This window comes from Musca domestica, unplaced genomic scaffold (assembly GCF_030504385.1).
Source record: "Musca domestica strain aabys unplaced genomic scaffold, Musca_domestica.polishedcontigs.V.1.1 14, whole genome shotgun sequence".
NCBI classification, from domain to species: domain Eukaryota; kingdom Metazoa; phylum Arthropoda; class Insecta; order Diptera; family Muscidae; genus Musca; species Musca domestica.
In genome coordinates, this window is record NW_026712192.1 from 9,765,339 (window position 1) to 9,782,421 (window position 17,083).

Below are 17,083 nucleotides of genomic sequence, written 5' to 3' on the forward strand. Positions count from 1 at the left end.
TTTACAAATTTGTTCCATTTGATGGAGGGTATTCAAAGATCGGCCCAGCCGAACTTACTACCTCTTTATACCCTACACCACAAGGTGATCAGGGTATTATGTCCTTTTGCATTTGTTTGTAACAGGCAAAAGGAAACGAGATAGATCCATAGTTCCTTTTGATGATCTGCATAGAATCACTTCGTCTGACCATGTATTTTTGTAAACAATGTACAGGTCGCATTTATTGTCCGATTCAGATGAAATTTTGCAGAAATAATTGTTTGTCCCAAGGACAACCCCTATTGAAATTGGAGATAATCCGTCAAAATTTAGATACAGCTCCCATATATACCTTCGTCCGATTTGCCATTTATTGTGCACCAAACGTGTAATATTAGCCCAAATATTATGAAATTCTGCACATACGACCAGATTAGGCCTGAAAATAATTATGCCAAATTTTATCGAAATCGGTTCAAATAAAGCTATAGCTCCCATATATATTGTTCATCCGATTTGTTATTTTCGTCCTCCGCAGCCGTGATATGCACTCTGCAACAACGATATTTGGGGAAAAATACCAAATACAACTCAAAAATACCTTTGCTAAATTTCATCGAGATCGGTTCAGATTTGGATATAGCTTCCATATATATCTTCATCCGATTTGCCTTTTATTGTTTGGCACTTACGATTGAGTCTAGAAACGAGTATGTCAAATTTGGTGAAAATCGGTTCAGATATAGCTACAGCTCCCATATATATAGTTCAACCGATTTGTTTAATTTGTCCTGCACAGCCGCAATATGCACCCCGTAGTAACGATATTCGGGGAAATATGTCAAAAACAGCTCAGAAATACATTGCCGAATTTTATCAAGATCGGTTAAAATTTGGGTATAGCTCCCATATATATCTTTATCCGATTTCAAATTAATTGTGCACCAAATGGGCAACACAAGTCCGAATTTAAAAGATACAAGTGCTTCGGCATATTTAGTCCTTTGAACTCTAAATTTTAATTATAATCATAGCTTGTATGATTGAATTCTCCCATAGAAACTTTTAATTGTTGTGCGCAGCTCTACTAAATTAGCAAAGTGGTGTAGGGTGTCATAAAGTCGGCCCCGCTCGACTTTAAGACTTTCTTTACTGTTTTTTTTTTTTAAATTTCTGATTTTTTTTATATACCAAATATTTGCTCTAATATAAAATGCAATACCTGATAGGACATATTTCTAAAAACATCCATTATTTCTTATCTTTCGTATCGATGGTAATGGACATATACAAATTTCAATATTCTAAAATAAAATTTTTTACTTTAAGCTATAAATAAAACTCCATAAAAAATGAATTGTTTCTTTTAAACAATTTCCACCATCTAACTTTTCAAGAGACTTTACTACTTGTCGTTTCTAGTTGTTTAAATTTTTTGTTGCCAAACTTACCTGAAATGTCATCTCTGTGTCATCTGTCCATTCGAATTGACGATTTTTCTCCAGTTCAGCACCCAACCAATAAATCAATTGTGGTGAATAGTCAATTTGATTGCGGATATTGGATGTTATAAATCTAAGGTAGATAACCAAGGATATTGTTGGAGGCCAAAAAAAGGAACACATTCATATGATGTCATGGAGGATTTGAAAAATAAAGAAATATGAAATAGAAAAAAATATTTCGTTTAAAAATGATGACAATATTTTAAAACTGATTTAATTGAACTATATATTTTAACTCATAACTACTTAAATATTGAATTTTATTTCCAATAAATGTTTGCAATGAATCGTTATTTCAATACAATTTCCAAAATTTTCTTCATATGTGCCCTTCTCTTGTTTCCAAAAGGTATAACATAACAATTCACTTTAAATTTACACTTCCTTTTTAAAAAACGAATGCATTGCATTCGCATCACTCACCTGTGTTCATCTGCCGATGACACTGAGGTCAACGAGGCACCCATGGCACGACACACCTGCTGTGCCGTATTCCAATCGACTTCCGGATATGAAACGAATAAATAACAAGAACCATTGTACGGTCTCAGGCGTTCATTGGAACATTCAGATGCAGCTGCAAGAGAGAAAAAATAAATCGAAATGGAAAATTAAAAAAAAGTGGAAGTGGAATTGGAAATTTTATATAAACACGAGTTTATTGCTATTGTAAATATTCACAATCACTATTCGGATTATTTTTTGGCTAAAAATATTGGGAATATTTAATTTGAACATTTCAAAAAATTCTAGATTTATGGTATATAATATTCATAAAATAAAAATGTAAAACATATATACACATGCACGTAAGGCTAATAATTTGTTAGTGGCTTAAGATAAGTATTAAATATATACACTGGTGGCCAAAACTAAAGCAACTAAAATCGCAAAGACAATAAATGTCCTGTAACTTTTACAAAAATAAACAAAACGTAATTATTTTTCCACTTTTAAATGAGGTCTTTAACTCACTTTTAAGAAACTAAAAATAAAAATCCAAAAATAATTTTGAACGAAAAATAATATATGGAAAACTAAAATGACCTAATTTTTGCTTGGTCAAAACTAAAGCAACTTTTAGATTTTTTATTTTAAAATAATTAAATTTTGGCTAGTAGTCGATAGCATCCATTATTTTTGATAGCAGCTGCACACCTACGAGGCATAGAATCTGTAACACGCCCAATTTGATCCTTGGGTATGCTTTCCCAGGCACCCCGAATTCTTTGTTTCCGAATCTCGCTTGATCTTTCTGTCTACGATACTCCAAAGGCTTTCTATGGAGTTTAGGTCAGGTGATTGTGCCGGCCATGACAAAACATCGATTTTTGACTCCCGCAACCAATATTTGACAAGTTTTGATCAAGTTTGGGATCATTGTCATGCTGAAACTCCCAAATGAGCCGAATATTTTACTCAGGGTAAGGGAACAACGTGATGTCCAACACATCTTTGTAAACAAACCCATCCATAACTTCCTTTATTTCATGGAAAGGCCCAAGTCCATAGAAAGAAAAACAGCGCCACGCCATTTTTGACCCTCCCTCATGCTTCACTGTACTTTTGCAACACTGCGGCTTGAGTCTTTCATTTTTTGGTCTTCTCACCGTAAAATTTTTTACGTCTGAGCTTTTAATATTAAACGTAGACTCATCCCAGAAATTATGTTTTTCCATTGAGCTGGATTCCACTTAATATTATCGTTTCCGAAAGCCTTTTTGATTTTTTAGATATAAATGGCTTTTTTGATGGCTTACGGGCATGCAGACCAGCTACCACTATTAGTCTACGCACTAATCTCTAGCTTATATCCAATGATTGCTCTCTCACCAATCCAGTTGAACTCTTAAATTGTGTTTTTTTTTTTTATTTCTCTCACAATTTGTTGATCAGTACGGGTTGAAGTTTTTCACGGCCTTCATCCGTTATAGACTGTTACTACTGATCCAGTTTCATAAAACCGACTTAGTATACAGAAATATTTATGAAATCACAGAAATATTTATGAAATATTTCTCGGAAATCATTTTCTGCGATATGTTGTTTTTATAGTCACTGATAATTTGCTGTTTAATTCATGTGCTGTATTTGCTATTAGCTATTTTTAAACTTTTTTTGGCAGTATTTAAAAAACGAAAAGAAAAACACATGCTGTTGTAAAAAACTTCTCAAAAAGGATTTATGACAAGCGAAATTGTCGAAGGAAGCAAAAAAGCGATAACTATAACAGTAAAAACAACTGAAATTGCAGCGGTCATATGAATGTACAACAGAGTTGCTTTTGTTTTGTCCAAGCCAAAATCGGGTTAATTGACTTTTCCATACATTAATTTTTATATAAAAATGAACTTTGGTTTTTTGTTTTAGGTTTTTAAAAAGTGGATAAAATACCTAATTTATAAAAAAAAAAAACTTTCTCCTTTTCTTAATTTTTATAAAGTTACAGGGCATTAATTCTCCTTGTAATTTCAGTTGCTTTAGTTTTGGCCACCAGTGTACATACAAATAATTGATAGAATTCCATAGAAGAGATAAATAGATTAGGGAAATGGAAAACTTTAGTGAAAATGGCAAGTTTTACTGCACATGCGCAAGGTTAAAATAAACTATGCTACCATTACATTGACGCAAAGTGATTCTAATTTTTCTTTAGCAAGGAAAAAGTAAGCATTTTTAATAGAGAGCATATTTTTTCTTTCGAATTTTTATTAAGCTTTTGGTATTCTTTCAAAAAAATGATTTTTTTAATTTTTTATACTCTCCACCATAGTATGGATGTTATATTAAGTTTGTCATTCCATTTGTAACACCTCGAAATATACATTTTAGACCCCACAAAGTACATATATTCTATGTCAATTTAGCCATGTCCGTCCATATATCCGTCTGTGGAAATCACTCTAGCTTCCGAACGAAATGAAGTATGCGATATTTTGATGATTTCAGCGACATTATTTACCGGAAATGTTTCAAATTTGGTATTTGAAGTTTCGTAATAGATACTACAGAATAAGACAGAAAATGGGTCATGAGGTCCACGTTTTCGTATAGCCCCTATTTCAAATTTAGCATTTGAAATTCGTAATGAATACTACAGCCTATGACTGAAACTTGTCTGTGCAGGTCCACGTCTTCGCATAGCCCCCATATAACGGTACCACCTGATATTCGGTATTCTGATGATTTAGCGACATTATTTACCGGAACTATTTCAAATTTGGTGTTTGAATTTCGTAATAAATACTACAGCCTATGACAGAAAATTGTTTGTGCAGGTCCGCGTTTTATAACCCCTATGGCACCATGGGTATTTGATGAGTTTAATGATTTAAGCTACATTATAAACTGATTTTTCAAGTTTCGCATTTGCATATCGTAATAGCTTGTGACAAAAGTTGCCTATGCAGGTTCACGTCATCGTATAGACCCTAAAATACGGCTACATTCGGTATTTTTAAGATTTTAACAGAATTTTTAACGGATCTCCTTTTTTGAAAATTGTCAAATTTGTACCAAATGGTGGAGGGTATTCAAAGTTCGGGCCGGCCGAACTTACAGCTTGTTTACTTGTTTTTTTTTTTTCTTTCTTTTTTTCTTTTTTTTTTTTTTTTTATAATTTTGATCTTTTGTGGGTGATGTACCAGACCAGACATGTACAGGGTTGCCCATATTCGACGGACCCATCTGGCAACGCCATAACTTTTGACAGAGATGTCACATCGCTTAATGACATACCGCGTTTGAAGCGTCAGTCCAAGCAGATTTTTACCATGAACCAATACACGCCACGCGAGCGCTCTGAAATAGTTGAAATTTACATTCAACAGAAGAAGTCAATTGTGAAAACTCAACGTGCTTTTAAAACATTAAAATATGTGAGACGTGCGCCTTCTAAGAACACCATTAAGGGTTTGTACGAAAAATTTTCGACTGGTAGGGCTCTTTCTAATCCGAAGAGGCCATATAAAAGTCGACCAAGGTGATCGGCCGAGAATATCGCTGCCGTACGAGCCAGTGTTGAGAGGTCCCCAAGAACATTCCAAAAACGCCGTTCTCAGCAGTTGGACATGGCTCGGTCCACTTTACAACGGATTATTCGCACTGATGTGCATTTGTTCCCGTACAAAATTCAATTGACGCAAAGAATGTTTCCTGCGGACAAGCCTCGTCGATTGGAATGGGCCCAAAGGGTCATGGGTCCGTCGAATATGGGCAACCCTGTACAATACCCACCTAAATTGTTTGAGATGTCGTATTTGAAGTTCGTAATGGATGCTACAGCCTCTGACAGAAAATTGTCTATGCTGGTCCAGGCCTTCGCACAGCTCCGGTATAACGGTACCTCCCTATGTACGATATTTTGATGATTTTAGCTACATTATTCACCATTTATTTCAAGTTCATTTGAATATGGTAATGGCTTATGACAAATAATGCCTATGTTGGTCCACGTAGTATAATGGCTATATTTGACATTTTTAAAATTTTAACAGAATTTTTTAAGGATTTTATTTTTTAAAAATTTTCAAATTCGTTCCAAATGGTGGAGGGTATTCGGCCCGGACGAACTTACTGCTTTTTAACTTTTTTTTTTTTTTTTGATTTTGGTTATTTTTCATAAAATAAATAGATTTTTTAATTTTTTATACCCTTCACCATTCACAGTATGGAGGGTATATTAAGTTTGTCATTCCGTTTGTAACTCCTCGATCAGCATAAAATTCTATGCCGATTTAGCCATTTACGCCGTCTGTTTTTCTCTCTGTGGAAATCTTTTTAGCTTGCGAACGAAATGAAGCAGGTTATTGAACTATAGATCCTATTTTAGGTATAGTCCTATTATAGCTTTACCCCCGATATGGGGAATTTCGACTTGTGTTACATTGTACATAGGAATTGCATCAAATTTCATATTCGTAGTTCGATACGGATATTACATCCAATAACAGAAAATGACTTACACATGTCCACGACTTCGTACAGTCCCCATGTAACGGTACGTCCCTATATTTGGTATTTTTATGATGCTAGCTACATTTTACAACGGAAAATTATAGCGGCATTTTAAACGGACTATTTTTCAATTTTGCAAGTTCCCTCCAAATGGTGGAAGGTATTAGAGGTTCGATCCCGCCGAATTGATTTAAATCTAATTTCTCACATTTCTCACATTTCGGTCATGTCCGACAATCAGGGATATTTGGTAATATTTAAACTAAGAGCTAACATTGGACCCTTTATTAGTGACGATGTTGTTATAAACACAATGAGCGAAAAAATTCGCTTTTTTCAAAACTTACAGGCAAAATCCAGCAGACTTTAGACTTCAGCCATTTCTAAGCCACTCGTCCGACAGGTGTTAAAATTATTCCAGTGACAGCTCATTATATTGTTTACAAACGTACAAACGCATTTTGGTGAGAATTTTCAAGGAAAAAAGTTATTCGTGATGGAATTCAAGCGTGATAGTAATTTCTTTATATTTGGTTGGAAAACCACAAGTGGCTATCGTTAGAGCACTCCAGCAATTAAATGTGATTAACTCTTTTGTGTCTCGTACCATCGTTCGTTACCTTGATACTGGTACCGTAGCCCGACGTCAAGGAAGTGGACGGAAGAAAACAGCAACATTAGCAGAAATTGTTCGAAAAGTAAATAAACAAACTTGGGGCCGAAAAATGGCTCGTGAGCTTTTTGAAAAATGAGCTCGAGGTAAAGCCACTGAAATTCCAAAAAGTGTAAGAATCTACGCCGCAACAGAAAGAAAATAGACTTAAAAGAGCTAAAGAGTTGCTTCGCTTGGCCGAAAGTGGTGAACTGCCGAATTTGGTTTTCTCCGATGAGAAAACATTCGTTGTCCAGCAGGAAAAAAATGTCGGAAATAATATCAAATTTTAGAATAAGTTTAGATTTATTCGAATTGGTCACCTTTGGCACGAATCATGGCCTTCAAACGGCCAATGAAACCGTCACACGCTGCCCGAATGTTGCTCTGCGGTATTTTGGGCCATTCCCGGCGTAGGGCTTGCTTGAGGTGATCGACACTTTGGTATTTTTTAGTACCTACCTTGCTTTCCAAAATACTCCAGACACAATTGTCCTACGGATTAGTATCCGGAGATTTTGGTGGCCATTGTGCGCTGGAAATGAAGCGAGGAATCTCATTTTGTAATCATTCTTGGGTGGCGCGTGCTGACTGCGATGGTGCGGAGTTCTGTTGGAATGTCCAAGGTCTGAGGCCAAAATGCCTCCAGAATATTTTCGCGATAATATTCGGCATTTATTCTGATGCAACGGTTTATAAATACGAGCGGAGATCGACCATCGGCTGTTATAGCGGCCCACACCATCACCATGGCTGGCGCTTGAGTACTGGTGGCCAACCGAAGGTGCACTTTTTCAGTAAACACGTTCATTTTGTTTGTTTACAAACTGCTGGACAACGAATATTTTCTCATCGGAGAAAACCAAATTTGACAGTTCATCACTTTCTTCCAAGCAAAGCAACTCTTTAGCTATTTTGAGTCTATTTTCTTTCTTTTCGGTTGCGGTGTAAGTTCTTGCATTTTTGGAATTTCAATGGCACCGAGCTCATTTTTCAATATTTGCGAAATGGAATACTGCGATATGTTCAGCTCACGAGCCATTTTTCACCACTGCGGCGCGGGTTTCGATTAAGTCGCTTCTTTACTTTTCGAACCATTTTTGCTCATGTTGTTTTTTTCTTCCGTCCACTTTATTGACGTCGGGCTACGCTACCATATCACGGTAACGAGCGATGATATGAGACACCAAAAGATTTATTCACATTTAAATGCTGGAGTGCTCTAACGATTGCCACTTGCGGGTTTTTCAGCCAAATATAAATAAATCACAATATCACGCTTGAATTTCATCACGAATAACTTTTTTCTGGAAAATTCTCACCAAAATGCTTTTGTACGCTTATAAACAATATAATGAGCTTTCATTGGAATAATTTTAACAGCTGTCGGACGAGTGGCTTTGAATTGACAGCAGTCTGAAATTGGTTGCAGTTTCTTCATCTCCCTCTGTATATTGATGCTTATTCTACTACGTGCAAACAATAGCTTTGATTCACAGAATACACGTCCATCGAAGCATACTAATTCGATACGGTCTTAAATCCCACTATTGGGAAAAAAGATATCCCAATTTTTTTTTTTTTCAAAATTAACTGTCTAAATATTAACATAATTAACTTTAGTATACAACTTCAATATGTATGTTTTCATTAAACGAGCAATTAATGTAGCTCTTATACGGCAACTGCCATAGGTAATCCGATGTCGTTGTAAATTCAAATTAACGTTTATATAATAATCATCCCAGGAGGAAAAGAGGATCTGAAGTTGTAAATACATGACATACAACAACTGTTGTATACATTCCCAGTCATTTTTTTTTATTAATTGCATTAATTTATTGATTATTTTTCTCATTGTTCTTGTTAAAGTATGGATGTTGTTTTTTTTTCCTTTGTTTGTTGCTTTAACATAAATATTGGTTTATGTTTGAATTCCAGAAATCCACTTAAAAATGTTAAATACTGATGTAATTACACGAATGCAAACACAGACACACACACGCACACAATCACTTGAACAAAAATATTACAAATACAATCAATAAATAAATAAATTTTAATTTAACAATATTCGTATTAATTTTTATGTGAAAAATTTAAACATAATATTGTAAATTATGGCATATATACACACACATACATGCAGTTGTTCAACTGAATTTGGAAAACACGGAATATTGAGTAGTTAGTAAGTAGATGTAAAAAAATACATTTAATAAAAACAACATCAATTTTAATAATTATGAAGTAATGAATTAATTTCCAGATACCTACTATATCCAATGATGGTGGGGATTTTTTCTAGGAAACAAATTAGCACTAATTTTGTAATGAGAGGTGTTACAGTTGTTGGTTGTAAATGAGCTGCATAGAATCGTGTACGTCGTGATATAAAAAATATAATGTTTATATCACACATAGTTTCAGTTGGAACCCAAAGTAATAATTCCAGATCAACCCCTTTTTGTATATTTATTTTTTAAATTTAACTATCCAATCTCTATCTCCATATTCAATACGAACTGAGTATTTTTAAAAGCTCTTAAAAAATCTCCCTATTCATTCACAATGCACTCACATGTGGCCACTTCTCTAATAACACATAAAAATAATCTCGTTTTTTTTTTTTTAATTAATTACAGGAAAATGACCAATGATTTTGAAATGTGACGTGGATAGGAGCATTCCTCAGAGCTAGTACATATTATCAAAGACCAAATTTGGGACCTATATCGGAAATTGTCTTCACGACGGGTTAACATCCTCTTGTAACCAACGAAGCTTTTATCTTGGGTTTTAAAACGTTTTTGAAACCCGAAAAGAATAAGTAGTGTGACGTTTCCTCTTATTTTTTTTTTTTTTTTTTTTTTTTTTTCAAGAATAAGTGAAAATCTTGATCTTGATTTTTTAATAATCCAATTTTAAAACGTGAAAATATCTAATAATAAAACCCTACCCATCAAGTAAAAAAGGAACTAGAAAATTAAAAAAAACTGTAGCAAAATACCTCTCAACTGACGCCCTTATATGTAGGCTATACGAAAACGTGGTCCTTCATAAGTAAAGGCAATAGCACCGATTTCAAACTTCAGTGCAAGCACGAAATTTGAAACAATTCCGGAGAATAATGTAGCTAATATCAAAATACCGAATAAAGGGAGGTACCGTTATATGTAGGTTGGCCTGCATAGAAAATTTTCCGTACCCATTACTAACTTCACGTACGAAATTTGAAACGATTCTGGTTAATAATGTCCCTAAAATCATCAAAATACTGAATATCGAGAGGTATCGTTATATGAGAACTATACGAAGACGTGGACCTGCATAGAGAAATTTTCGTCATAGGTTTAAGTACCCATTATGAACTTCAAATGCGAAATTTGAATTCCGGTGAATAGTGTCGCTTTAATCATGAAAATGCCGAATATCTGGGGTACCATTATATGGGTGCTACACGAGTACTACAACGTGGACCTATATAAGCAATTCATTTTCAAGGAGTAAAGTACTCCATTCCATTGAAAAATTTGGCTTCTATCATGAAAATACCGAATATCGGGTGGTACCGTTGAATGGGGGCTTAGACGATATCGTGGGCCGATATAGCCCATCTTTGAACTTGAGGTGCTTGCAGACAAAATACTTATCTATGCTTAGCTTACTATTTTAATTCGTTCTGCCTCTAGTGTGAATGCAACAGACGGACAGAATGACAAACTGACGGAAAGACTGGCCTAAATCGTCTAATAATTTTACATTTCAACATTACAGCTCTGTCGATTCGCTAAAAAACGAAATTGTACCAAATTTAATACCATTTAGTACTTTTCGTGAATATATGTATACATTTCGAAAACTACTCCATATCCTAATCCTACATTTTCTCCGTTCACATATACATGAGTACATACATGCTTAAAAATTAACCTACTCTTCAACCTTGATTTTTATTCCAAGTTTCAAGTTTTTAGCTCTACCTCTTCAAAATATACGAAAGGGGTACCAAATGTAGAACAGTTTAGTACTTTCGTCAAATACAAAGGGTACAATAAACCCAAATTCGGCAGTTCACCACTTTCGGCCAAGCGAAGCAACTCGTTAGCTCTTTTGAGTCTATTTTCTTTCTGTTGCAGTGTAAGATCTCGCACTTATTGGAATTTCAATGGCTTCACCCCCAGCTCATTTTTCAATATTTGCCGAATGGAATATTGCGATATTTTCACCTCACGAGCCATTTTTCGGCCACTGGGACACGGATTTCGTTCAAGTCGCTTCTTCAAATTTCGAACCATTTCTTTTGATGTTGCTGTTTTCTTCCGTCCACTTTCTTGACGTTCGGCTACCCTACTAGTATCACGGTAACGAGCGATGGTACGAGACACAACAGATTTATTCACATTTAAACACTAGAGTGCTCTAACGATAGCCATTAGTGGGTTTCCAGCCAAATAAAAAGAAATCACACTATCACGCTTTAGTTCCATCAGGAATAACCTTTTTTCCGGGAAAATTCTCACCAAAATGCTTTTGTACTCTTGTATGATGAGCTGTCACTGGAATAATGTTAACAGATTTCGGATGATTAGCTAAGAAATGACAGCAGCCTGAAGTTGGTTGCAGTTTTTACATTTCACCCTTTATATATTCTTGATCAGCATAAAATTCTATGTCGATTTAGCGATGTCCGTCTGTCCGTCTGAAATCACTCTAGCTTCCGAACGAAATTAAGTAGATTGATACAATTTTACTCAAATGTATTTTATGTCTGCAGGACTTTTGGTGTTGAAAATGGGCCATGAAGATCCACGTTTTGGTATAGCCCCATATTACGGTACCTTCCGATATTCGGTACTTTGTTGATTTTAGCTACATTTTTCACCGGTATCGTTTCAAATTTGGTATTTGAAGTTCGGAGTGAATACTACAATCTATGACAGAAAATTGTCTGTGGAGGTCCACGTCATCGGTAATGGATACTGCAGCCTATGCCAAAAAATTGTGTGTGCAGGTCCACATTTTGGTATAGCCTTCATAGTCAAAAAGTTTCGTATTTGACTATTGTAATGGCGTTTGACAAAAGTTGCCTATGTAGATCCACGGCGTCGTTTATACCCTAGTATGATGGCTACATTTGGTATTTTTAATATTCTAACAGAACTTTTAACGGATTTTATTTTTTTGAAAATTGCCAAATTCATTCCAAATGGTAGAGGGTATACAAAGTTCGGCCCGGCCGAACTTACAGCTTTTTTACGTGCTTTTCGGCATTTTTAATGTCAAATTAATAATTTTTCCATCATATGGTGAGGAGCATAATAATTTAGGAAATCTGAACCCTTCAGCCAATCGCCAAACTTGAAAAAAATTAAAGAAAAATTATTTCGCATTGTGGCCGTAACGCACTCTGAAAAGCGATCAATATTTTAGACAATTATAAAATTGATTTTATTTTTATTTAGAAGGTAGGAAGCCGTCTTTAATAGACTGCAAAGATTTTTACTTCATTGGTCTGGAATATTCCTCAGGCATCCCAAGGCCAAAAAAAGAGCTAGAAAATACTTGACAGTTAAATTGTAGATGATTTGTTATCCTTTATCTATTTAACACATTTTAAGTTTGTTTAAATCGAAGAAAGACTAAGACGTATCCATTGTCTTTATCCAATATGACTCGAAGCCAGTAAGCACCGTCGTCGGCCTTCTGTCCACTCCCGTATATCATTTACAACCAACACTGTTTAATCACACTATCAAATTCAAATCGAATAAACCCAATTGAAATGAATACTCTATGAAACTAAAGAGCAAATTCAATGCAAAACACACAGAATTGTAATACTTTAACAAAATAAAATTGAAAAAAGCCAAAAACAAATTGAAAATCAGACAAGAAATTTCTCAACTCAAGTAATTTGAAAATTCAACAAAGGTTTAACAGAAATTTAAGAGAAAACTTTCAAATCAAACTTACCACGCAACAAATGACTTCCTGGATAGATTTTAGAGTTGCAATTTTAAGGTTAAAATTATAAGCATAAATTGTTGGTTTGGGGGAGGATTTTGTTTTTGGTATTTGGCATTTGTAGTAGTAGTAGTAGTAGTGGTGGTGAAAGTAGCAAATAAAGTTGGTGTTTAAAGTTGGTTGGTTGGTTGTTTGTTGTTGAAAGGAGGTTAACATTACAAATAAATTGTTGTTGTTACATAATTATTCATTATTGAATTGAGGTTAAGAAGAGGTGGTGTTTTTTTTTTTGTTAAGAATTACAGTTGCAGTAGATTTTTTAAAGAGATGGTGGTTTAAAGTTGAAAATTAGTTACGTTTATAAGATAGGAATAGAAATACAATAGATTAAAGTGAAAGAATATTAAATACATTATTTATATAGAATTAGAATTGTATTATTTATATAATAATAATGAAATCATCTAACTACTTAACATGAATTGATTATGTATATATATACAACGAGAAATATATAATATATATAGGGGTTTAATTGCTTGACATTATTTATGTGAAATGATTAAAGGCGAAGCAAAATAATTTACGTGTGTTGTGAAACTTCAAAATTTTGTAGATAACATAAAATTGAAAATATGATTAAAACCAGTAAAGAAAGAGCTAAAGTCGGGCGGGGCCGACTTTATGATACCCTACACCACTTTGCCAATTTAGTAGAGCTCCGCATAACAATTAAAAGTTTTTATGGGAGAATTCCATCATACACGCTATGATTATATTTATAATTTAAAGTTCATAGGACTAAATATGCCGAAGCATTTGTATCTTTTAAATTCGGACTTTTATTGCCCATGTGGTGCACAATTTATTTGAAATCGGATAAAGATATATATGGGAGCTATATCCAAATCGGAACCAATTTCAATAAAATTTGGCAAAGATATTTCTGAGTTATATTTGATATATTTCCCTGAATATCGTTGTTACGGAGTGCATATTACGGCTATGGGTGACAAATACAACAAATCGGATGATCAATATATATGGGAGCTATAGCTATATCTGAACCGATCTTCACCAAATTTGACATACTAGCTTCTAGACTCAATTCCGTCGTATGTTTCAAATTTCATCCCATTTGGGCAAATTTTAGACGTTTGGTGCATAATAAAAGTTAAATCGGACGAAGTTATATATATGGGAGCTATATCCAAATCTGAAGCGATCTCGATAAAATTTAGCAAATGTATTTCCGAGCTGCATTTGATATATTTTCCCAAATATTGTTGTTACAGAGTGCATATTACGGCTGCGGAGGACAAAAATAACAAATCGGATGAACAATATAAATGGAAGCTATAGCTATATCTGCACCGATTTCGATCAAATTTGGCATACTTATTTTCAGTCCTAATTTGTTGTATGTGCAAAATTCCAGACTATTCGGACTGATATTACACGTTTGATGCACAATAAAAGGCAAATCGAACGAAGATTTATATGGGAGCTATATCTAAATTTAGACCGATTATCTCCAAAAAATGATTTGTGCAAAATTTCATCTGGATCGGCCAATAAACGCGAACTGTACGTTGTTTACAAAAATACATGGACGGACGGACGGACGGACATGCATAAATCGACTCAGAATGTGATTCTATGCATATAAGCAAAAGGAATTATGGGTCTATCTCGTTTCCTTTTGCCTGTTACAAAGAATTGCACAAAGACATAATACCCTGACCACCTTGTGGTATAGGGTATAAATATAAGCGCTTTATAATGAAATTTATACTGAATGCAACATTTTCAAAACATAGTGTACAGGTTTCAATTTAACTGTTCAGAGATATTTCCAAAACAATGTCCATGTTGTACACCCACTTGCTTGTATATTCTTACAACTAAAAATCTCAGCCCATACTAAAAAATTCAAAGTTATACCTCTTACGGATCGATCAACTAGTCATTAAAGTTGCTTTGTATACCCTACACAACATAGTGGTAAGGGTATTATCTATCTTTGTGCTTTTTTTTGTAACATGGAAAAGGAAGCGAGGCAGACACCAAATATAAGTCCAAATGACCTGTATTTCGGTACATCCCATCGAATTCGGTCTAGCAGCAAATTAATCAAAATTGGAAAAAATAGGTTCAGTTATATGTTTCATCCGATTTGGGGTTTTAAGTCTCTCACATGCGTAATATGCACTGCAGAAGAATAATATTTGGTATCGGGCATTACATAGTGCTTGAAAATATCTCTGTCAAAATTTTATCGAGATCGTTGAGGTAAACGACACTTCTGTATTATTTAGTGCCAACCTTGCTTTCTAATATACTTCAGACACAATAGTCCAACGGATTGGTATCCTGAGATTTTGGTGGCCATTGTGCGTTAGAAATGAAGCGAGGAACCTCATTTTGTAACCGTTCTTGGAATGTCCAAGGTCTGCGGATAAAATGTTTGCGTGCCCAAGGCTTTAATACACACTCCAGAACATTTTGGCGAATATTCGGCAATTATTCTGATGACACGGTCGATTAATACGAGCGACCATCACCATGACCGGCGCTTGAGTTCTCGTGGCCAACCGAAGGTGCAAATATTCAGCTGACCTCTTGGCAAGTAAACACGATAATTTTGTTTGTTTACAAACTGATGGACAACGAATGTTTTCTCATCGAAGAAAAATAAAATTTAGCAGTTCACCACTTTCGGCAAAGCAAGTCTTTAACTCTTTTGAATCTATTTTCTTCCTGTTGCGGTGTAAGTTCTTGCACATTTTGGCATTTCAATGTCTTTACCCCGAGCTCATTTTTCAATATTTGCCGAATGGGATATTGCGATATTTTCAGTCCACAAGCCATTTTTCGGCCACTGCGATGTGGGTTTCGATGAAGTCTCTTCTTTACTTTTCGAACTATTTCCGTCCACTTCCTTGACGTCGGGCTACGCTACTATTATCACGGTAACGAGCGATGGTACGAGAGAAAAAAGGTTTATCCACATTTAAATGTTGGAGTGCTATCGTTAGAGCACTTGTGGTTTTCCAGCCAAATATAAATAAATCACACTATCACGCTTGAATTCCATAACTAATAACTTTTTTTCTGGAAAGTTCTCACCAAAATGCTTTTGTACGCTTGTAAACAATATAATGAGCTGCCACTGGAATAATTTTAACAGCAGTCGGACGAGTGGCTTAGAAATGACAGCAGCCTGAAGTTGGTTGCAGTTTTTTCACCCGGCAATTGTATATATGGGTGCTATACACAAATCTGAATCGATATCGGCGAAGTTTCGCAAAGGTTTTCCAGGCTGCGTCTGATATAACGTACTAAATATCATTGGTTTAGAGTGCATATTGCGCCTTTGGGGGGCTTCAGTATCAAATTCGGATGAGACATTTAAAAGGGAGCTACAGCTCTGATTAGAAACCATTACAAGTCTAACTGCAAGACTTCCTGCAGAATTTCTAATAAAAAATGGTATTAATATAGACGAATTTATCGATTTTAAGTCTTCTGAAGATAGAAGACTCCTCATGCAACTTTATACACGTTTTGTTTTGATCTTCTTCTAATATATAGACCATCTTTCGAAATAATAACCTTTGTCTTATTTTCGTGATTTTTTGTCCTCTTTGAGAGAAGAATTCCACAGAAATTTAATGAATTGAAACCCTTGCACAAGACTTATATACACTGAAGGCTTTGAGTGACTTCCAAAAGTCGTTCAATGGGATAATTTAATATTTTATGGAAGATGTATGTAGATGTATTTTAAAGGTAGAAAACATTATATTTATATCCCATAGATTAAAGATTTTTGAGGTACGAGTAAACCCATATACTCCAATCAAGCTGATGACTGTTCATGTTTTTTCTATTCACGATTGATATAAAAAAATAGTAAATAAATAAAAAATATATGAAATAAATATATATTTCTGTAGAGTGAAGGATCTTAACTGACTAAAATGATATGGTTCTTTGTATACCTTTGAGCGGGAATTTT

At 34.6% G+C, this 17,083-nt stretch overlaps 1 protein-coding gene across 1 annotated transcript in view; it reads right to left on the minus strand.

Moving 5' to 3' along the window:
• Positions 1–17,083, minus strand: part of LOC101890888 (uncharacterized) — a 518,720-nt gene that overhangs the window by 90,175 nt on the left and 411,462 nt on the right. The window contains exons 15-16 of the mRNA XM_059119171.1: positions 1,911–2,064; positions 1,434–1,557 (exon numbers count right to left, since the gene is read on the minus strand). Coding sequence (XP_058975154.1) covers positions 1,434–1,557; positions 1,911–2,064 — 278 coding nt within the window. The remainder of the gene's footprint in view (positions 1–1,433; positions 1,558–1,910; positions 2,065–17,083) is intronic.